The sequence below is a fragment of the Macaca thibetana genome, chromosome 19 (genome assembly GCF_024542745.1).
Source record: "Macaca thibetana thibetana isolate TM-01 chromosome 19, ASM2454274v1, whole genome shotgun sequence".
Classification (NCBI taxonomy): domain Eukaryota; kingdom Metazoa; phylum Chordata; class Mammalia; order Primates; family Cercopithecidae; genus Macaca; species Macaca thibetana.
In genome coordinates, this window is record NC_065596.1 from 16178813 (window position 1) to 16196133 (window position 17321).

General features: G+C 55.1%; 2 protein-coding genes across 2 annotated transcripts in view; both read left to right on the plus strand.

Annotated features, from left to right (window-relative positions):
• TIMM44 (translocase of inner mitochondrial membrane 44) overlaps nt 1-17321 on the plus strand; it is a 108293-nt gene that overhangs the window by 47618 nt on the left and 43354 nt on the right. The window lies entirely within an intron of this gene.
• Nucleotides 1-17321, plus strand: part of ELAVL1 (ELAV like RNA binding protein 1) — a 49659-nt gene that overhangs the window by 29229 nt on the left and 3109 nt on the right. Inside the window, exons 4-6 of the mRNA XM_050770829.1 lie at nt 1318-1421; nt 8698-8851; nt 14666-14891. Of these exons, the coding sequence (XP_050626786.1) occupies nt 1318-1421; nt 8698-8851; nt 14666-14891 (484 nt within the window). The remainder of the gene's footprint in view (nt 1-1317; nt 1422-8697; nt 8852-14665; nt 14892-17321) is intronic.

Here is a 17321-nt window from a genome sequence, read left to right on the forward strand (position 1 = left end):
TGCCGGGTGAGGCTCCGGCCAAAGCAGGTGCTCAGCAGCGTTGCAAGTGCATGGATATGCTGGGGGGAGGCGGGGATTGCGCTCTTCCCTGGGCCTCCTCACTTTCCCTTTAGTGAGAGCGTTTAGCCAAATGTCCTATGAAGCTCCTTCTGAACCCTGACCTCAGAGGCTGTTTCCTCTGGTCCTGCCCTTGCCATCCCGAGTCCCTCTCGTGGTGTCCAGTGAGTGGGTGTTCACTTGTACCTGGCTGAGTGTTTCACAAAGGGGGTGCAGGGACATCTGCCCGTGACCTTGGTTCTCCCCCACTGTCTGGCGGGGCTGGGGATTCTCAGCCCCTGGCCTCTCCTTGGGCTCTCCGTCCTCTTCTGCCCCACAGCAGGGTCGGGCTGGTCTCAGGCTTGGGAAGGTAAATGGAACTGGTGCTGGGTGGTGCCAGCAGACCCTCCTGCTCTGGACAAGGAAGTGGTAGAGAAACAGCAGTGACACAAACTGGGGTCCACCAGCCTGTCCACTGCCATGGTCTTCCTTTTCCTCACCACCCAGGTCCACAGAGTGGCTGGCACCCACGGGACTGGTCATTCAGAAAGATGCTATCCGTAGCACAGTATTTTTAAAAAATATTCCATTTTAAATAACTTTTGGGGTTATTTTAATTACAAAAATAAAACCTCAACAATTAGCTTGGGCCTGCCGGAGTGGGCCTGTAGTCCCAGATACTCTGGAGGCTGAGGTGGGAGGCTCTAGCCCAAGAATCTGAGGTGGCAGTGAGCTGTGATCACAGCGCTGGACTCTACCCTGGGTGACAGAGCAAGATCCTATCTCCAAAAAAAAAAAAAAAAAAAAGTAACCTGTGTCTATTGCAGAAAATGTACGTGTTTGCCAAAGTAAGAAAGTTTGCTCTGGCCGGGCGCGGTGGCTCAAGCCTGTAATCCCAGCACTTTGGGAGGCCGAGGCGGGCGGATCACAAGGTCAGGAGATCGAGACCACAGTGAAACCCCGTCTCTACTAAAAAAATACAAAAAAAAATTAGCCGGGCGCGGTGGCGGGCGCCTGTAGTCCCAGCTACTCAGGAGGCTGAGGCAGGAGAATGGCGGGAACCCGGGAGGCGGAGCTTGCAGTGAGCCGAGATTGCGCCACTGCACTCCAGCCTGGGCAACAGCGTGAGACTCCGTCTCAAAAAAAAAAAAAAAAAAAGAAAGTTTGCTAGCACCTGTAATCGCATTTCCCAAAGGCCTGGCAGATAAAGTACTTCCCGACCTCCCTGTCCCTCACTCGCAGACGGTCAGCTTACCAATGTCCTTGTGTTCTCCCGCACAGGACACAGCTTGGGCTATGGCTTTGTGAACTACGTGACCGCAAAGGATGCAGAGAGAGCAATCAACACGCTGAACGGCTTGAGGCTCCAGTCAAAAACCATTAAGGTAAAACCATTAAGGATCTGATCATCACCGCATCCATTCCTGCCCTAGACACAGGTCTGTGCTGAGCCCCGCCCAGCCTCACAGTCACTCTCCAAGGGACTATGAGCACAGCCACTCCTCCTTGGGGGCTCCCATCAGATACCCTGGTCAGGTGGTGACCCTCCCAGGCCTTACATGGTTGGTTCAGGGCCAACTCCCCACCCAGGGTGCCCCCAGGTTGCATCAGCTCCCAGGCCTCCCCTGTCGTCTCTCCTGCCTGACTTGCTGTGTTCCCATCCCTGGACAGCTCCATCCACTCCCAACTTGCCCAGCGCTCCCTCTGCGCTCCCTGGGGCCAGTTGTAACCCTTCTCTCACCCAGCACCTCACTCAGCACCTACCGTGTGCCCCACAGTGACCAAAACAGACAAACTCAGTGCCCCCATGGGTCGGGGGTAGACAGTAAACAAGACAGAGGATAGCCATGTGTGACAGGCGGTTGCCGTGTGTGGAAGCTTCACAGTGGCAGGTGACTAGAGGAAGCCAACTGTGCAGCAACCCAGGGGTGGCACCTCCAGCAGGGCCATGGTGGCTTCCTGGGATGAGTCACAGGTCCTCCAGGTCACACAGATGGATTTCCTCTGTCTTCATCATCTGACCCGTGCCCTCGTGCCCTGGGGCTGTCAACCCCGAACCCCACTTAACCCCCGTCTGCACGTGTCTGCCTTCTGGCTCCTGGGTTCGTGGGCAGCTCCTGCCATCTGGATCAAGCCTCGTGTCTTTCTGACCTTTGCTCCCTGGTCTCCTGTCAGTCCTGGGTGCTGCTGAGCCTTCCCTAAGCCTCCTGTGTCCCAGGCAGGCCCCTGCAACCGAGCTTCCTGCAGCAGCCACTGCACCCACCCGCCCTCAGTGCCGGCCTTCACAGGGTACCCACAGACGTGAGAGCTTGCCGGCCAGTATCCTCTCTCTTGCTCCGAGGCCATTTGGAATGAGGTGGTCCTATGTGAGCCTTTAGATCTGCTAGATGCTCCTGCCCCAGAGAAAGGTGCTCCCTGAGTCACATCGGTCGCCCAGAAGGGTCCCTCTTGGACCCGCACCAATGATCAGGGCCCCTGGGGAGCTGTGAAATATAGATTCCCAGGCTGCGGGGGGCCTCCTGAGTCGCTGCAGGGTCGGCCTGGGAGCCTGGGTTTTTGCCTGCCCACCAAGAGGGGTCCTGTGACCTGGCAGTGGCAGCACCTTCAGCCAAGAGGTGGCCTTTGTCCCTGCCTTCAGACTGCCCCATGATCTTGGTTACTCAGGGGCCAAACCCTCGCTCAACAGCAGCTCTTCCAGACCTGCCCCGTGCTGCATGGGCGTTGTGTGCAGTGGGCTCCCCGAGGGCAGGCGTGCCACTCCTGCATCCTCATATCCAGCGCAGGTCCTCAGAGGTGCCTTCCCTGGTGGGGGCTGCTGAGGGCAGCCAAGCGCCATGGGTTTCCACCTGAGCAGGGGCGGCCCTTCCGGAATCACCTCCAGCCCTAGGTGGCTTATCCTTGGCCCTGGACTCCCCATCTAGGAATTCTTTTCTCCATTTAGAAAATGTTTGAAGGTTCTTGTTTCTGAGGCAGCCCAGCCAGGCGGAGGTGTGGAGCAGAACAGTTGATTATTCCTGCGCAGCTGTTCTGTTTACTCAAATGCAAGAGCCGGGTGCCCAGTGCGTAAACAGGACTCTCTTGCCTCTCTAGGATTGATGTTGGCGGGAAAGGCTGGTGTGGCTGCCTGAGTTTGGAGCCAGAGCCTCACAGAACACCAGGGGCTCAGGCCTGGGCAGGTGTCCCTCCCCGTCATCCCGGCCACACGTGCAGAAGCCTACCTCACCTTCGGTGGCCCTGCCCTCTGCCGGCAGAGTCTGGTTCTCAGTGGCTTCCCACCACTGTCCTAGTTCTGCAGAAACAGGCCAGCCTTATGGGGATGTGACAGCCCTCAGTAATTTCTCCCCAGGTCTCCCCGAGGCTGCCTGGGCCTGGCTTCTCTAGCAGTTCCCCTGGCGCAGCCCTGGGGTCCTCTGTGCTCCAAGTGTGTTCATTCTGCAAACCTTTATTGAGCCCCTGGCCAGTGTCTGGTGCTGGTCCAGGTACCTCGATACTGAGGGACTTCGGATCCCCTGCCCTCCCCAGTTTAAGGCTGGTTCATCTGTGCAGCGTCATAAGGGCCTGGATGGAGTTGTGCGTTCAACTCATCCTGGATTTTTTTTTTCCATGTTGGTCTGATGCCACCTGGTATCCTGCAGTTCTGTTCTGACACCAGTCACCCAGAGTTAGCACAGCCCCCGCACATTTAAGGCCATAGTCTCCAATGAGACCGCCCTCACCTCAGATGCCAGTCACCCTTTGGGGGTCCCCAGGCCCCTGCACTTCTGACCAACTGGCTACAAATTCAGAGGTTCCCGCCACCCCTTCAGGGTGCATGACTCACTAGAATGACTCCTGGAACCCACGCTTCTGATGACAGTTTGTTTATAAAGGTTGCAACTCAGGGCATGCCAAATGAAGAGCCACACAGGAAGGGTCCCAAGCACAGAGCTCACATGTCTGCACCTGGTGGGATCAGGTGCCTTGTCCTCCCTGCATGTGACCTGCGCACCTGCCGGAGGCTCCATATAGCTTTGGTGTCTGGCATTTTTACTGGGCTCATTACGAATGCATGACCGATTGACTCTTCGGCCATGTGATGGAACTCCATCCCCAGCACCCTTTTCCCCTCCCCCACCCTGGAGGTCAGGCCGGTATCGCCCAGCTCAGAGCCCCAGCCCTCTAGTCACATGCTTGGTCTTTCTGGTGCTGGGGCCTATCCTGAGCCATCACTTAGCACAAACTCAAGTGGGATCGAAGGCCTCACGGTAACAAAGACAGAAATTCCAGAAGTTTTACAAACTCTCTCCTAAGAATCTGGGACAGAGACTAGACAAATCCTTTATGACGGACAATATGGGCTGGGGCCAAGCCTTCTGCCAGGGGCTGGGGGTCCCTGCCCCATGGTCCGCCCTCGGGGAGCCCAGCGGTGCCCACTATTCACTGTAAGGTGGTCCCAGGGTGGGCTCAGGAGCCTATAATAGTGGCCAGTGCCAGGGGAGGCTCCTTCAAGAAAGCCAGAGTTGAGATCTGGAGGAGGAGAGGGAGTTAGCCAGGCCAGGGTGGGGATGAGGGTATTCTGAGCAGCAGGACCTACAGGGGCACAAGGCAAGGGCCACATCCTAGAGGAAACCCAGTGGTCAGGCACATCCTGGGAACTGCAGGCTGGCCCCAAGCCTCTGCCCCACTCCTGCCCTGCAGGCAGGGCCTCCTGGAGCCTTGTGCTCACCCTGGGCTCTGAGGCCCCAGCCCTGCACAGACAGCCGAGACATGCCCTTACTTTCACCCTGTCCGCTCTGTCCTCTTTGGTCCTGATGTCATTCCCTTGATGGCAGAGTGGAGAGGGAGGAGTCCTGTCTCCTCATCCCTATCTATCTTTTCCCCGTAGTAGCAGCCCAAGCAGCCACAGTGGGAGTGGTCCTGCATGGAGGCAGCCGGCTGAGCATGTCCCAGATGCAGCTCGGTGTCCCTGCCGGGACGCCGCAGTCTCTGTGTGCAGCTCTGCGTCACTGCCGGGTCCCGTATGCCACACGCAGCCGGTGTTTACCAAAGGCTGACGGGAGGCCAGACCTTCCATCCCGTGTCTCACGTGCCCTCTCCACAGCCCCATAGAAAATGGTCCCCAGATTTGGGTTGAAGAAGCTGATGTTTCCTGTTGTGAAACAGCTCTGCCAAGGTCACGGAGGGATGCGGGGGCAAAGCCAGGATGTGAAACCAGGTGCTCTGTGTGGCTACAGGCACTTAACGTCACCTGGAGGCTTCCCTAGCACATTGTGAGAACCAAGCCTCAGGAACCAGAACAGCAAAACTCCTGTCACCCACAGAAGCCAGCGCTGGGGACTGCAGTGCAGATAGGCAGACATTCTTCACAGCAGCGGCAGCTGCGCACTCCATTCACACAGCAGCAGTCCCCAGGTGCTTACCGTTCACCAGAGGCTGCTCTGAGTGCTTTGGATGTGGCAGGAAACACACAAGTCTGGCCCTCACAGAGTCTGTTTGCAAAGTTAAAAGTTAAATAAATAAAGTAGATGCCAGGCAGGGTGGCACATGCCTGTAATCCAAGCCATTTGGGAGGCTGGGGCAGGAGGATCACTTGAGCCCAGGAGTTCAAGTCTAACCTGAGCAACATAGCGAGACCCTGTCTCTACAAAAAAAGCTAAAAAAGTAAATAAAATATGTAGCGTGTCAGGTCATGATCAATGCAGTCAAGAAGTAAATAGGGAGAGGAGGAACTGGGCATTGATGCCAGTGGAGGGATCTGTGGCAAGCTGAGTGGTCAGGAGTTTGCTCAGCTGCCATGACAAAGCCCCACAGGCCAGGTTGCTTCAACAGAAGAAGAGTATTGACTCAGGGTTCTGGAGACTGGAAGCCCAAGACCACGGTGTCAGCAGGGTTGGTTTCTCTCGAAGGCACTGGGTAGGGATCTGTCCAAGAGGCCTCTCTCACAGCTTCTGGTGGAAGCTGGCGGTCTCTGGCATTCCTTGGCTTAGAGAAGCATCACCCCAGTCTCTGCGTCTGTCTTCACACAGCCTTCTCCCTGTGTGAGTGCCTGCCTTTCTAAATTGAATTTATTTTTTCAAAAAAAAAAAAGCTTTTTTTTTTTTTTTTTTTTTTTTTTTTTTTTAAGGGCCTCACTCAGTCACCCAGGCTGGACTGCAGTGGTGTGATCACGGCTCACTGCAGCCTCAAACTCCTGCACTAAGGCGATCCTCCCACCTTAGCCTCCTGCGTAGCTGGGACTAGAGGTGTGTGCCACCATGACCAGCTAATTTTATTTTTTGTAGAGATGGGTTCTTGCCATGTTGCCTGGGTTGGTCTTGAACTTCTGTGTTCAAGCGATCCTCCCACCTCAGCCTCCCAAAACAGTGGGATTACTGGCCTGTGCCACCACGCCTGGCCTAAATTTCCCTTTTTTATAAGGACATCTGTCACATTTGATTAGAGATCACCCTATACCAGTGTGACCTCATCTTAACTGATTACACCCCCAATGACTGTATCCAAATCAGGTCACGTTCTGAGGTCCCAAGGGGTTAGGACTTCGGCTATGAATTTGGATTGTGGGGTGGGGGGAACACGATTGAACCCCTCACTGGATGAATTATTGAGCATTGGCAGCCAGAAAAAGACCCGATTGAGGCCAAAGAGCAAGCGATGTTGGGAGCTTAGGAAAGAGGATTCTGGCCGAGGGGCCGGGGATCCCCAGGTCAGTGCACACCTGCTCTGCACCAGCTGCTCTGATTCTAGCCTGACTGAATGTGACCATGTCCAGAGAGAAGAGGAAAGCGGAGTTCCCATGGTCCTTGGAGACACCTGTCCTTGGGAGGCATCAGAGCTCTCCCCAGCACTTGGCTCTAGGGCGCTTCTCCTCTGGGGCTTCATCCAGGGACGGCAGTAGGTCCAGTCAGTGACAGCCTCAGCTCTGCTCCACCGGCACCAGGGTCACGGTTTGGCAGGTCCCCAAATACTGCCCCAGTCCAGACGGGTCTGCAGCAAGCCAGGGCAGGCCCAGACACTGTAGGGGAGGCTGGGGGCCCAGGCAGCCTCTTTTTCTCTGGGGACAGCACTGGCAGCCCATGACCCACATTGTGGGGTGGCCAAGTGTCCGCAGAGCTCCTGCCCACAGGCTGATGGAGGTGCCCCGGGCCTGGGAGCAGCACGGCTTCCCCAGAGACCTCTTGGGCCCCGTAGTGACATGCTCCCTCGATTCCCACTGCTACCGGGTGGAGCTGGCCTCCAGCCCCACACTCCTCTCCTCATGGGGCTCTCCTGTTCCCCTGCTGGGCTGCCCGCTGCCCTGTGAGCAGGGGCAATGTCTGTCGTTCCTTCTCTGGGACATGATAGGAGCTTCTCAGAGGATGCTGTGTGTGTGTTCTCGGCACACAGATTCTGCCCAGTGACTCCTGAGTGGCGGTTTCTCCCTGCGTTCTGGTCTCAGTTACCTTGGCTCATCAGTTCTGTGCCCCTCCCTCAAAGGGAACGCACTTCCTTTTGCACAGGTTCAAGTCCCCACCCTTCCCGGGCACACAGCTCCTGCTCCCTCTGTTCCTGCTCCCTCTTCTCCTGCTCCCTCTTCTCCTGCTCACTCCTCCATATCCCAGCCTGCTGATGAGGCTGTGAGTCCTGCCAGGCTGCCCCTTCACAGGCAGAGGGGTTCTGCCGTGGTCCTTTTTTTTTTTTTTGAGACGGAGTCTCACTCTGTCCCGCTGGCTGGAGTGCAGTGGCGCAATCTCGACTCACTGCAAGCTCCGCCTCCCAGGTTCACACCACTCTCCTGCCTCAGCCTCCCCAAGTAGCTGGGACTACAGGCGCCCGCCACCGCGCCCGGCTAAATTTTTTTTGTATTTTTAGTAGAGATGGGGTTTCACCGTGGTCTCGGTCTCCTGACCTTGTGATCCGCCCGCCTCGGCCTCCCAAAGTGCTGGGATTACAGCGTGAGCCACCGCGCCCGGCCCCGCCATGGTCCTTTTTCTCCTTCTGGGCCCGTGGGGTCTGCACGGCTGTCAGCGCCAACCTGAGAAAGCACTGAAGGCCTTGTCTTGCATCGGCCTGCGGGCTCCCCTCACTGCCCTCTCCACACGAATGATGAATGTACCATTTTGACAAAGTATCCAGAAGGTTCTCTTCAGTTTTCTTTGATTTTGCAAAATAAAAATCCAAAAGGTGTTGAGTCATTTAATATTGAATGCTTGAGTGGATTTGAGTACAAACTCGGGGTCCTCCATCAGGGCTTCCGTGGCAAGCTTGCTCTTTGGCAGGGGCGTCTCATGGAGTCTCGTGCGCTCCCAGTAGCTCCCAGCTTGCATGCCCCCTGCAGCACGGACTTCTTTCGGGCACCAGGACCTATCTCTGGCACTGGCTCATTGTCCAGCACATCAGAGAGGTAGCCACCCACAAGCGTCAGGCCCTCAGTTGCTGGGCTTTGTGACATAGGAGTCACACTTGCCTCCTTGAGGATGGTGAGCACCCAGTGAGGAAGCGCTGCCAGGCACCCCGGCTCACGGCCCATCGCGCAGTGAGCTTGCCACCATGCGGCTGCAGGTGGTGAGTGTCAGTGATGATAATCGTTCCTTGCATGAATTCTTACCACACAGTGTTGGCTTTTCCTAACCTAAAATTTAGCACCTTCCTCAGTGCTTTGGCCACGTACCTGTCCTAATCTCAGAAAGTGGTTGTGTTCTCAAGGTGTCGTATGCTCGCCCGAGCTCAGAGGTCATCAAAGATGCCAACTTGTACATCAGCGGGCTCCCTCGGACCATGACCCAGAAGGACGTAGAGGACATGTTCTCTCGGTTTGGGCGGATCATCAACTCACGAGTCCTCGTGGATCAGACCACAGGTACCAGAGGGGCCCGAGATGTGTGGGGAGGGTGTTCTCTAGGTGGGGGCTGGGTTTTCTAGGGAAGGCAGATCACTGTTTGATTTTAAATGTCATTAGTTATTCTGCAAAAGAGGACAACACCAAAATGAGAAGACGTTGACTTTGGTTTGAGAAGGCTGAGGAGGTAAGATGGCATTAAAAGAAGCTGGAGATGGCTGGGCGTGGTGGCTCACGCCTGTAATCCCAGCACTTTGGGAGGCCGAGGCGGGTGGATCATGAGGTCAGGAGATCGAGACCAGCCTGACCAACATGGTGAAACCCCGTCTGTACTAAAAATACAAAAAATTAGGTGGGCATGGTGGTGGGCGCCTATAGTCCCAGCTACTCGGGAGGCCGAGGCAGGAGAATAGCATGAACCCAGGAAGCGGAGGTTGCAGTGAGCTGAGATCATGCCACTGCACTCCAGCCTGAGTGACACAGCAAGACTCCGTCTCAAAAAAAAAAAAAAAAAAAAAGGCCGGGGATTAGGCCAGCGTTTCATGTATGGTGAAGACACCAAGAGATTCTAGCACCTTCCCTCAAGCACCCAAATGTCCTGGCCTTGCCCATGAACGGGGTGAAAAGGACACTGCAGGCTGGGTGTGGTGGCTCATGCCTATAATCCCAGCACTTTGGGAGGCCGAGGCAGATGGATCACCTGAGATCAGGAGTTCGAGACCAGCCTGGCCAACATGGTGAAGTTCCCATCTCTACTAAAAATACAAAAATTAGCCGGGTATAGTGGCAGGTGCCTGTAATCTCAGCTACTCGGGAGGCTGAGGCAAGAGAATCGCCTGAACCCACGAGGCGGAGATTGCGGCCAGCCGAGATTGCACCACTGAGCTCCAGCCTGGGCAACAGAGCAGGATTCCATCTCAAAAAAAATAAAGGATACTGTAGCCAGGTGCGGTGGTGTGGGCTTGTCATCACAGCTGCTCAGGAGACTGAGGCGGGAGGACTGCTTGAACCCAGGAGTATACAGCTGTGGTGAGCCGTGATCATGCCACTACACTTCAGCCTGGGCAACAGAGCAAGATGCTGTTTCTTTAAAAAAAAAAAAAAAAAAAAAAAAAAAAAAAAAAGGCTGCTACACATTTGTCCACTGTGAATTTCATTGCAGGCATTTGGGGTGCAGTAGTCTGATGGCCCAAATCCCCAGAATTCGGATGCCCTTCTCTGGGGAGCACATCTAAAATGCACAGGGCACATGGCAGTGAATTCCTCTAATGGGCAGGCAATCCTGGCCACTTTGCTGGCCCTTCCATGCTGTCTTGCTATTGGACATGGGCATGGGGCTTTGTGTGACGCCATCAGGCAGAGATGAGCAGGGGACATGTGCACATCCACGGCTGTGCTCCGGCCCCACTTGCCGGCCCGCCTGCCGCACTAGGCTGGGAACCAGTGCACCACCACATCCTTTGCCAAGCCCTGCACGTGGCCCCGCCTGGGGGATGGGGAGCTCGGGCCACCCTGAGGGGATTTAGAATCGCTTAGCTCTGTTTGGGGCAGGAGCAGGAGTGTGCTGACCAACCAGGAGGGAAGAGTCCGCTCCCCAAGCCCAGTGAGGCCTGTGCGTTCGTTATATGGGTGGTTTTCATATTCCTCCCACACAGACTGTGCCCCACCTTGGCTGTGATGTTGAAATAACACCGAGTAGTCGGGCCACAGGAAGTCGTGCTCTGAGGTGACCTCTTTTCGAGAGAACAGCAGCACTCCCCCAACAGCCCAGAGCCTTACCTTTCATGTGCACACAGGTGGGGCCTTCCTGGCCTGCAGGCTGGAGGGGCATGCACATCGTCCTGCGTCCCCTGAGCTGCGTGCTTTGGGGTGGGCGGCCTTATCAGTCTCTCTCCCTCCTGGCTGGCTGTGGGAACCCCACCTGGCACGCACCGGCCCTGCTGCTGCCGGCCTTCCGTCCCGCTGGGGCCCGAGGAGGGGAAGGGCCCCTGTGCACTTCACGGGGGCTCTGGGGGCTGCCTGTAGCCTAGCACAGACTCGTGCCCTGGCACCCAGCAGTGCCGAAGGACGGGGCTCACTCGTACGGCCGCCTCTATTCTGTCTTCGCTCTGGGGAGAGGGTCGGGGGATGCCAGTTACTTGGTGTAAACTCCCCTGATTTGTACCAGAAGAATCTCCTGTGGTTCCTGAAGTCCCCTCACTTACTTTCAAGTGCCAGCTGAAAGAACGATCCTGTCGGTGGGCCAGTGTGTGGGTTCCTTGCCCCCCACTTTGCATTGTGGCATCTGAACTGGCTGCGCAGGGCCCGGGGCTGGGGAAGCTGACCTCGCCGGCCCACAGTCCACTCTCCTCCTCCTCTAGACCCCACATGCACGGCTTTGCCTCGGCCTCTCTCTGTCCAGTACGGTCCTGATGATGGGAGCCTACACTCCACTTGGAGCCCCCAGTGCCTGAGAGCATGCCTCCAGCCACCCAACTCTCCCGGGGCCTTCCCTAGTCTCTCAGGCACACACAGGCCACAGGCAGGGGGAACTCACCTCTGCACACAGCTGCTGGGGGCATTGCTTCCTTTCCCTCTGCAAGGTAGTGTCTCCCAGGGTGTTGGGGGCACCTCAGTATCGCCCAGGTCAGCTGTGAACCTCAAGGTGGCATAAGCAACCTTTGGCATCTTTGTAGAGGGGTGAAGGAGGCAGAGAAGGGAGCCAGGAGGGTCTCCCTGGCTCTGCTTCCCACCCCAGGGTGCAGAATTGGTGGGAAGGTGAGGCTCCCATCCCAGGGCTATGGCTCCCTCTGCTGGGGACAGAGGGTGCCTGTTCCTGGGACCTCATGAGGCGCAAGGCGGACAGCAGGGAAGAGAAGTGTGTGGCAAACCAGCCTGTGTGGAGTTTGCCTTCCTGTGATGGGCTTTTCAGTGTTAAATAGACGAGGATGGCTGGGCGCGGTGGCTCACACCTGTAATCCTAATACTTTGGGAGGCCGAGGTGGGAGGATTGCTTGAGCCCAGAAGTTCAGAACAGCCTGGCCAACATAGAGAGACCCCAACTCTTTTTTAAAAAAAGAGAAAAAAATCCCATCTTGAGCTGAAACAGCTTAATTTTTTTTTATTCCTTTGCTTCTGTATCCATCTTAATTGTGAACTTTATAGTGTGTTCATCTGGAGATTATGCTGTTTCTTGGACTCTGCTGTTAAATTCTAAAAAACACAAGGGGGCTGGGCGCGGTGGCTCACGCCTGTAATCCCAGCACTTTGGGAGGCCGAGGCATGTGGATCACGAGGTCGAGAGGTCAAGACCATCCTGGCCAACATGGTGAAACCCTGTCTCTACTAAAAATACAAAAAATTAGCCAGGCTTGGTGGCAGGCACCTGTAATCCCAGCTACTGGGGAGGCTGAGGCAGGAGAATCTCTTGAATCTGGGAGGCGGAGGTTGCAGTGAGCCGAGATTGCACTATTGCACTCCACCCTGGGCAAAAAGAGTGAAACTCCATCTCAAATAAATAAATAAAGTAAAATAAAATAAAATAAAGATTAGCCGGGCATGATGGCAGGCGCCTGGAGTCCCACCTACTTGGGAGGCTGAGGCAGGAGAATCACTTGAACCAGGGAGGTGGGGGTTGCAGTGAACTGAGATCGTGCCATTGTACTCCAGCCTGGGTGACAGAGTGAGACTCCATCTTAAAGACAAATTAAAAAACACTAGGGGAAGACAAAAAAAAAAATGCAGAGCCATCTTCAGAAAGTATACATCCATTACATAATTGAGTGAATTGATATCCCCCTGTGTTAAACAGCATCGCTTCTGCCCCGCTTACTTGAGTTTTCTTCGTTTCACTCAGGCAGTTTGCATTTGAAAGCCACTTGACAACACCAGAGGAGCCCACACCTGCACGCATGCCTTCTCTCCGCTGTGCCGCAAGGTCTTTAGAAACAGAATGAAGCCATCTGCTTGGAGCCAGCTTCCCTACGAGCCGGCCAGCGTCAGCTCTCAGTCGTATTTGCCTAAAGTTAGATTTTCATTTAGGTTTCCAGGACTGACTAAGCTGTCATTCGTGTCGTGAGAGAGTCAAAGAAAACAGCGTCTGTCAGGGTTATGTTTTCAGGTGTTCCTTCTGAGCAGCAGCTCAGAAACGAGCTTGAGCCCCAGAATATTCCTGGCACATGTGTGTAGCGCTAGGTCTGACCTTACTAAGGCTGCTGTCTGTGTGCTCACGTGGGACCTGCAGTGTCGCGATTGTGGGGCAGCTGGTAGGACCCTCTGGAAAGTGGTGGAGTAAGGTGCCGGAAGAGACGTGGAGACAGGACATGGGGACAGTTGGGTGCCTGCTGGACAGGTCACCCACGGCTCCAGGCTGCCTGACTTTGGTCATTGTTCATTACCATGTGCCAGAGGCCTTTGCCTGGAGAAGAAACCTGACTTAAGACACCCTTTGACTGGAAGTCTTTCTTTTTCCTTAAGAGATGAGATCTTACTGTGTTGTCCAGGCTGGTCTTGAACTCCTGGCCTCAGACGATTCTCTTGCCTTAGCCTCTGGAGTAGCTGAGACCACAGGCACGAGCCTTGGCCTGGCTTGACTAAAAGTCTTGAGAAGTAGGGTGTTTGGGTTGGGTTGTCTGCGGCCGCCTCTCCCACTGGGACACACCCACGACTCCCACCTAGCGACATCACTCTCAGACTGGCCCTCAGCTGTCACGTCTCCGATCCCCAGGCCTTCCCCTGACCCCATCGTGTCCTCGCTCCAAGAGAAGGAGCTAGTCCGCTGCTCAGTGTGCCCTCACCCCCATCCCCTCATCCAGTTCCCAGCCCACTCCCCAGGTTCCTCAAGGGACGGGCTACTCATGTTTCCCTCCCGGGCCTAGCGTATGGACAGGCAGGGGTGGAGGACAGCCACGCTCTCCTTCCACCCACCTTGCTCAGCGTCTCACACCAATGCTACCCACAGTAGGACGGGCCTCAGGTCTCACGCTGCCCCGTCCAGGGATTGGGTTCAGCCTAGAACCCGGGACTGGCCCTCGGGTGGCTCAGTTGAGGTAGCAAGAGAAGGTGCCCTCTGGGCTTGGCTGCTGGGGCCCTGGCCTTTCCCACACAGGGACCCCAGGCCTGCCTGGCGAGCCTGTGGATAGGTTCAGCTCTGCTGTGTGAGCCTGGGCAGTGTTCTGGCCTCATTTGATTCTGACGGCAATTTGGGGCCCACGGGAGGGTGCAGGACCTTAGAGTGGAGTATCCCAAGACAGGAGTGAGGTGACGGCAGCAGCACAGAGCTGGCAGGGGGCAGCCACAGGATCCCACTCCCTCCTGGCATGAAGGAGAGGGCATGCAGGCTGAGCTGGGCACCTTGACAGGAGGCTCGGCCACGAGGCCTGCTGTCACAGTGGGCCCCAGAGACAGCAGCCAGGAGGGTGGCCCCAGAGCCCAGGGAGGAACTCTCAGACGCAGTCCCCACCCCGACCCTGTTACCCACCAACCCCACACACCCACTCTGTAGTGGGTATCTGGCAGCTAAATAGTGACGGTGGACATGCTGTTTCCTAATGTTGCTTTCTTCCAAATAAGAGGCTTGGGTGTCTATTGGGGATGTCTGTCACCAAAGTATCTTTGGGCGCTGACACCGTGGAGTCGTGGCTTCAGCCGGGAAGAAAGTCTGAAGTTTTAATCTTCTGTTAGTCATTGGTTTTCTTTACTCCATCCATTTGTTTTCACTTTTAGGTTAATTTTTGTTTATTTCCTTAACCAGACTTCCAGCCTGGCCCACAGTAGACTGACCTGACTTTTGCTTTTCAGTTTTGAAAGTCCTAGCATTTTTCCCCCTAACTCCGTTTTTGTTGGTTTGTTAAAAAGGTTTGTCCAGAGGGGTTGCGTTTATCCGGTTTGACAAACGGTCGGAGGCAGAAGAGGCAATTACCAGTTTCAATGGTCATAAACCCCCAGGTTCCTCTGAGCCCATCACAGTGAAGTTTGCAGCCAACCCCAACCAGAACAAAAACGTGGCACTCCTCTCGCAGCTGTACCACTCGCCAGCGCGACGGTTTGGAGGCCCCGTTCACCACCAGGCGCAGAGATTCAGGTGGGTCGGGAGGGTGCGCACTCCTGAAAGCCATACGTAGCCCCGCTGGTGGGCGACGGCACAGCCACAGAATAGAAACCACGGGGACGCTCGACTGATCCTGCCAGAGAGCACGTTTCAGAATCATTCTGCAGCTCCGCACCACAATTTCATCAGAAAGGTGTCTGTAGGAAAGCCGTTTACTTCCGATGGGGCGTTGTCTTTCACTCCAGTGACTCCAGGCTAGACACAGTGGCTCATCCCTGTAATCCTAGCACCTTGGGTGGCCAAGAGAGGAAGATCGATTGAGCCCAGGAGTTCAAGACCAACCTGGGCAATATTGTGAGACCCCATCTCTACAAAAAATACAAAACTGGCCAGGCATGGTGGTGCGCTCCTGTAGTTGCAGCAGCTCAGGAAGCTGAGGTGGGAGGATTGCTTTAGCCCAGGAGGTTGAGGCTGCAGTGAGTTGTGATCATACCACTGCACTCCTGGGCCACAGAGCCAGAACCTTTTTTTTTTTTTTTTTTTTTTTTTTTTTTTTTTAAAGACGGCACCAGTCCCCACCAGTTGCTATGTGAGCGTGAGCACCAGTCCCCACCAGTTGAGTGTGAGCGCTTAGAGCTTCAACACGCAGTTCCTAGTAACAGGAGAACGGAGCAGCCAGCTTTAAAGATGGTTTCATGCCCAGTGTCGATGAGCACACACCAGTAATCTCAGCTATCAGGAGGCCGAGGTAGGAGGATTACTTGAAGCCCTGAGTTTGAGCAGCCTGGGCAGCAAAGTGAGACCCCCGTTCCTACAAAAAGTAATGAAAAAACGGCGTGGTGGTGCTGGCCTTTAGTCCCAACTACTCAGGAAGCCACGGCGGGAGGATCGCTTGAACCCAGGAAGTGGAGGCTGCAGTGAACTATGATTGCACCACTGTACTGCAGCCTGGGTGACAGAGTGAGACCCTGTCTCTAAAAAGTAAATGAATAATGAACGTCTCATATCTGTGGGAGGAAAGATGCTGTCTTAGGTATAGTCGGGTGAGAGCAGATCTTCCAGAGTTCCTAGACATGATCAGCAGCCCTAAGGCAAACTTTCTTCATACACCTGCCTTGTGCAGTCATTTGTATTGGTGAATGTTATCAGTATGCATTCTGTTTATGAGCCCTGTCCTAGATGGGAGCAGTTTTCCCGGATTCCTTAGTCTTTCCATCCTGAAAATGGGTCTGGCTGCCAGGATGAAGTGGGATAGAGGTGATGAGAGTCAGGGCCTTGGACTCCAGGATCTGGTGTGCTGTTGCCTCAGAAACAGCAGAGGTCTCAGTGTCAGGGCTGTTTTGTTTCGTTCCTCAAGGAATGACATCGAGGGCTTATCTCAGGTATGACAAGGATAGATATCCCTTTTTTTTTTTTTTTTGGAGACGGAGTCTCGCTTTGTCGCCCAGGCTGGAGTGCAGTGGCCGGATCTCAGCTCACTGCAAGCTCCACCTCCCGGGTTCACGCCATTCTCCTGCCTCAGCCTCCCGAGTAGCTGGGACTACAGGCGCCCACCACCTCGCCCGGCTAGTTTTTTGTATTTTTAGTAGAGACGGGGTTTCACCATATTAGCCAGGATGGTCTCGATCTCCTGACCTCGTGATCCGCCCGTCTCGGCCTCCCAAAGTGCTGGGATTACAGGCTTGAGCCACCGCGCCCGGCCGAGATATCCCATTTTTAATGTTTTTATTTTTTGTTGAGATGGAGTCTCACTATGTTGCCCAGGCTGGTCTTAAACTCCTAGCCTCAAGTGATCCTCCTACCTCAGCCTTCCAACGTACTGGGATTATAGGCGTGAGCCCGGCCCCATCGTTGTTTTAACAGTGAGGCTGGGTGGGCGCTGCCCACTGCCACACATGCTGCTGTGAGAGGTGTTATTCTCATGGCTGTGTTACCCAGCATTCTCCGCCTGGCTCAAATTCCAAAGCTGGCCTGCCTGCCTTGAGGTTTCTGGGTTGAAGACAAGGCTGGAGAAGCTTCTCTGGACAGAATGGAGCTGAATTTTAAAATCCAGCTGTAGGAATTCCACCATACAGTTGGCACTGCTCTTGATGGGGCGGGCTATATGGGCAGTGGCGTTGGGTGAACTGCTCCTTAGCCTGGAAGGAAGACAGGGAAGGTTGGAGGAGGAGACATGGGACTCTGGTCCCGGTAATGAGGACGGGAAAAGAAAGGGGAAACCAGAGGAGTGGACATTTCTGGTCAAGCAGGAAAGTGAGTGGCAGGGCAACCACCAAGACAAAGTTATGGAAGGAAGTGGGGAGGGCGGGAGAGTCTAGAGGGAAAGATCTGCTCAGGAGGCTGAGAGAAGAGGAGGAAGAAAGACCCAGACTGCAGGGAGTTTGCCGTCAGTCCCTATCACGTCCAGAAAACCCCGGAGAATTGGGTTGGAGGAAAAGAGAGATTTATGACTGTCAAGACCAG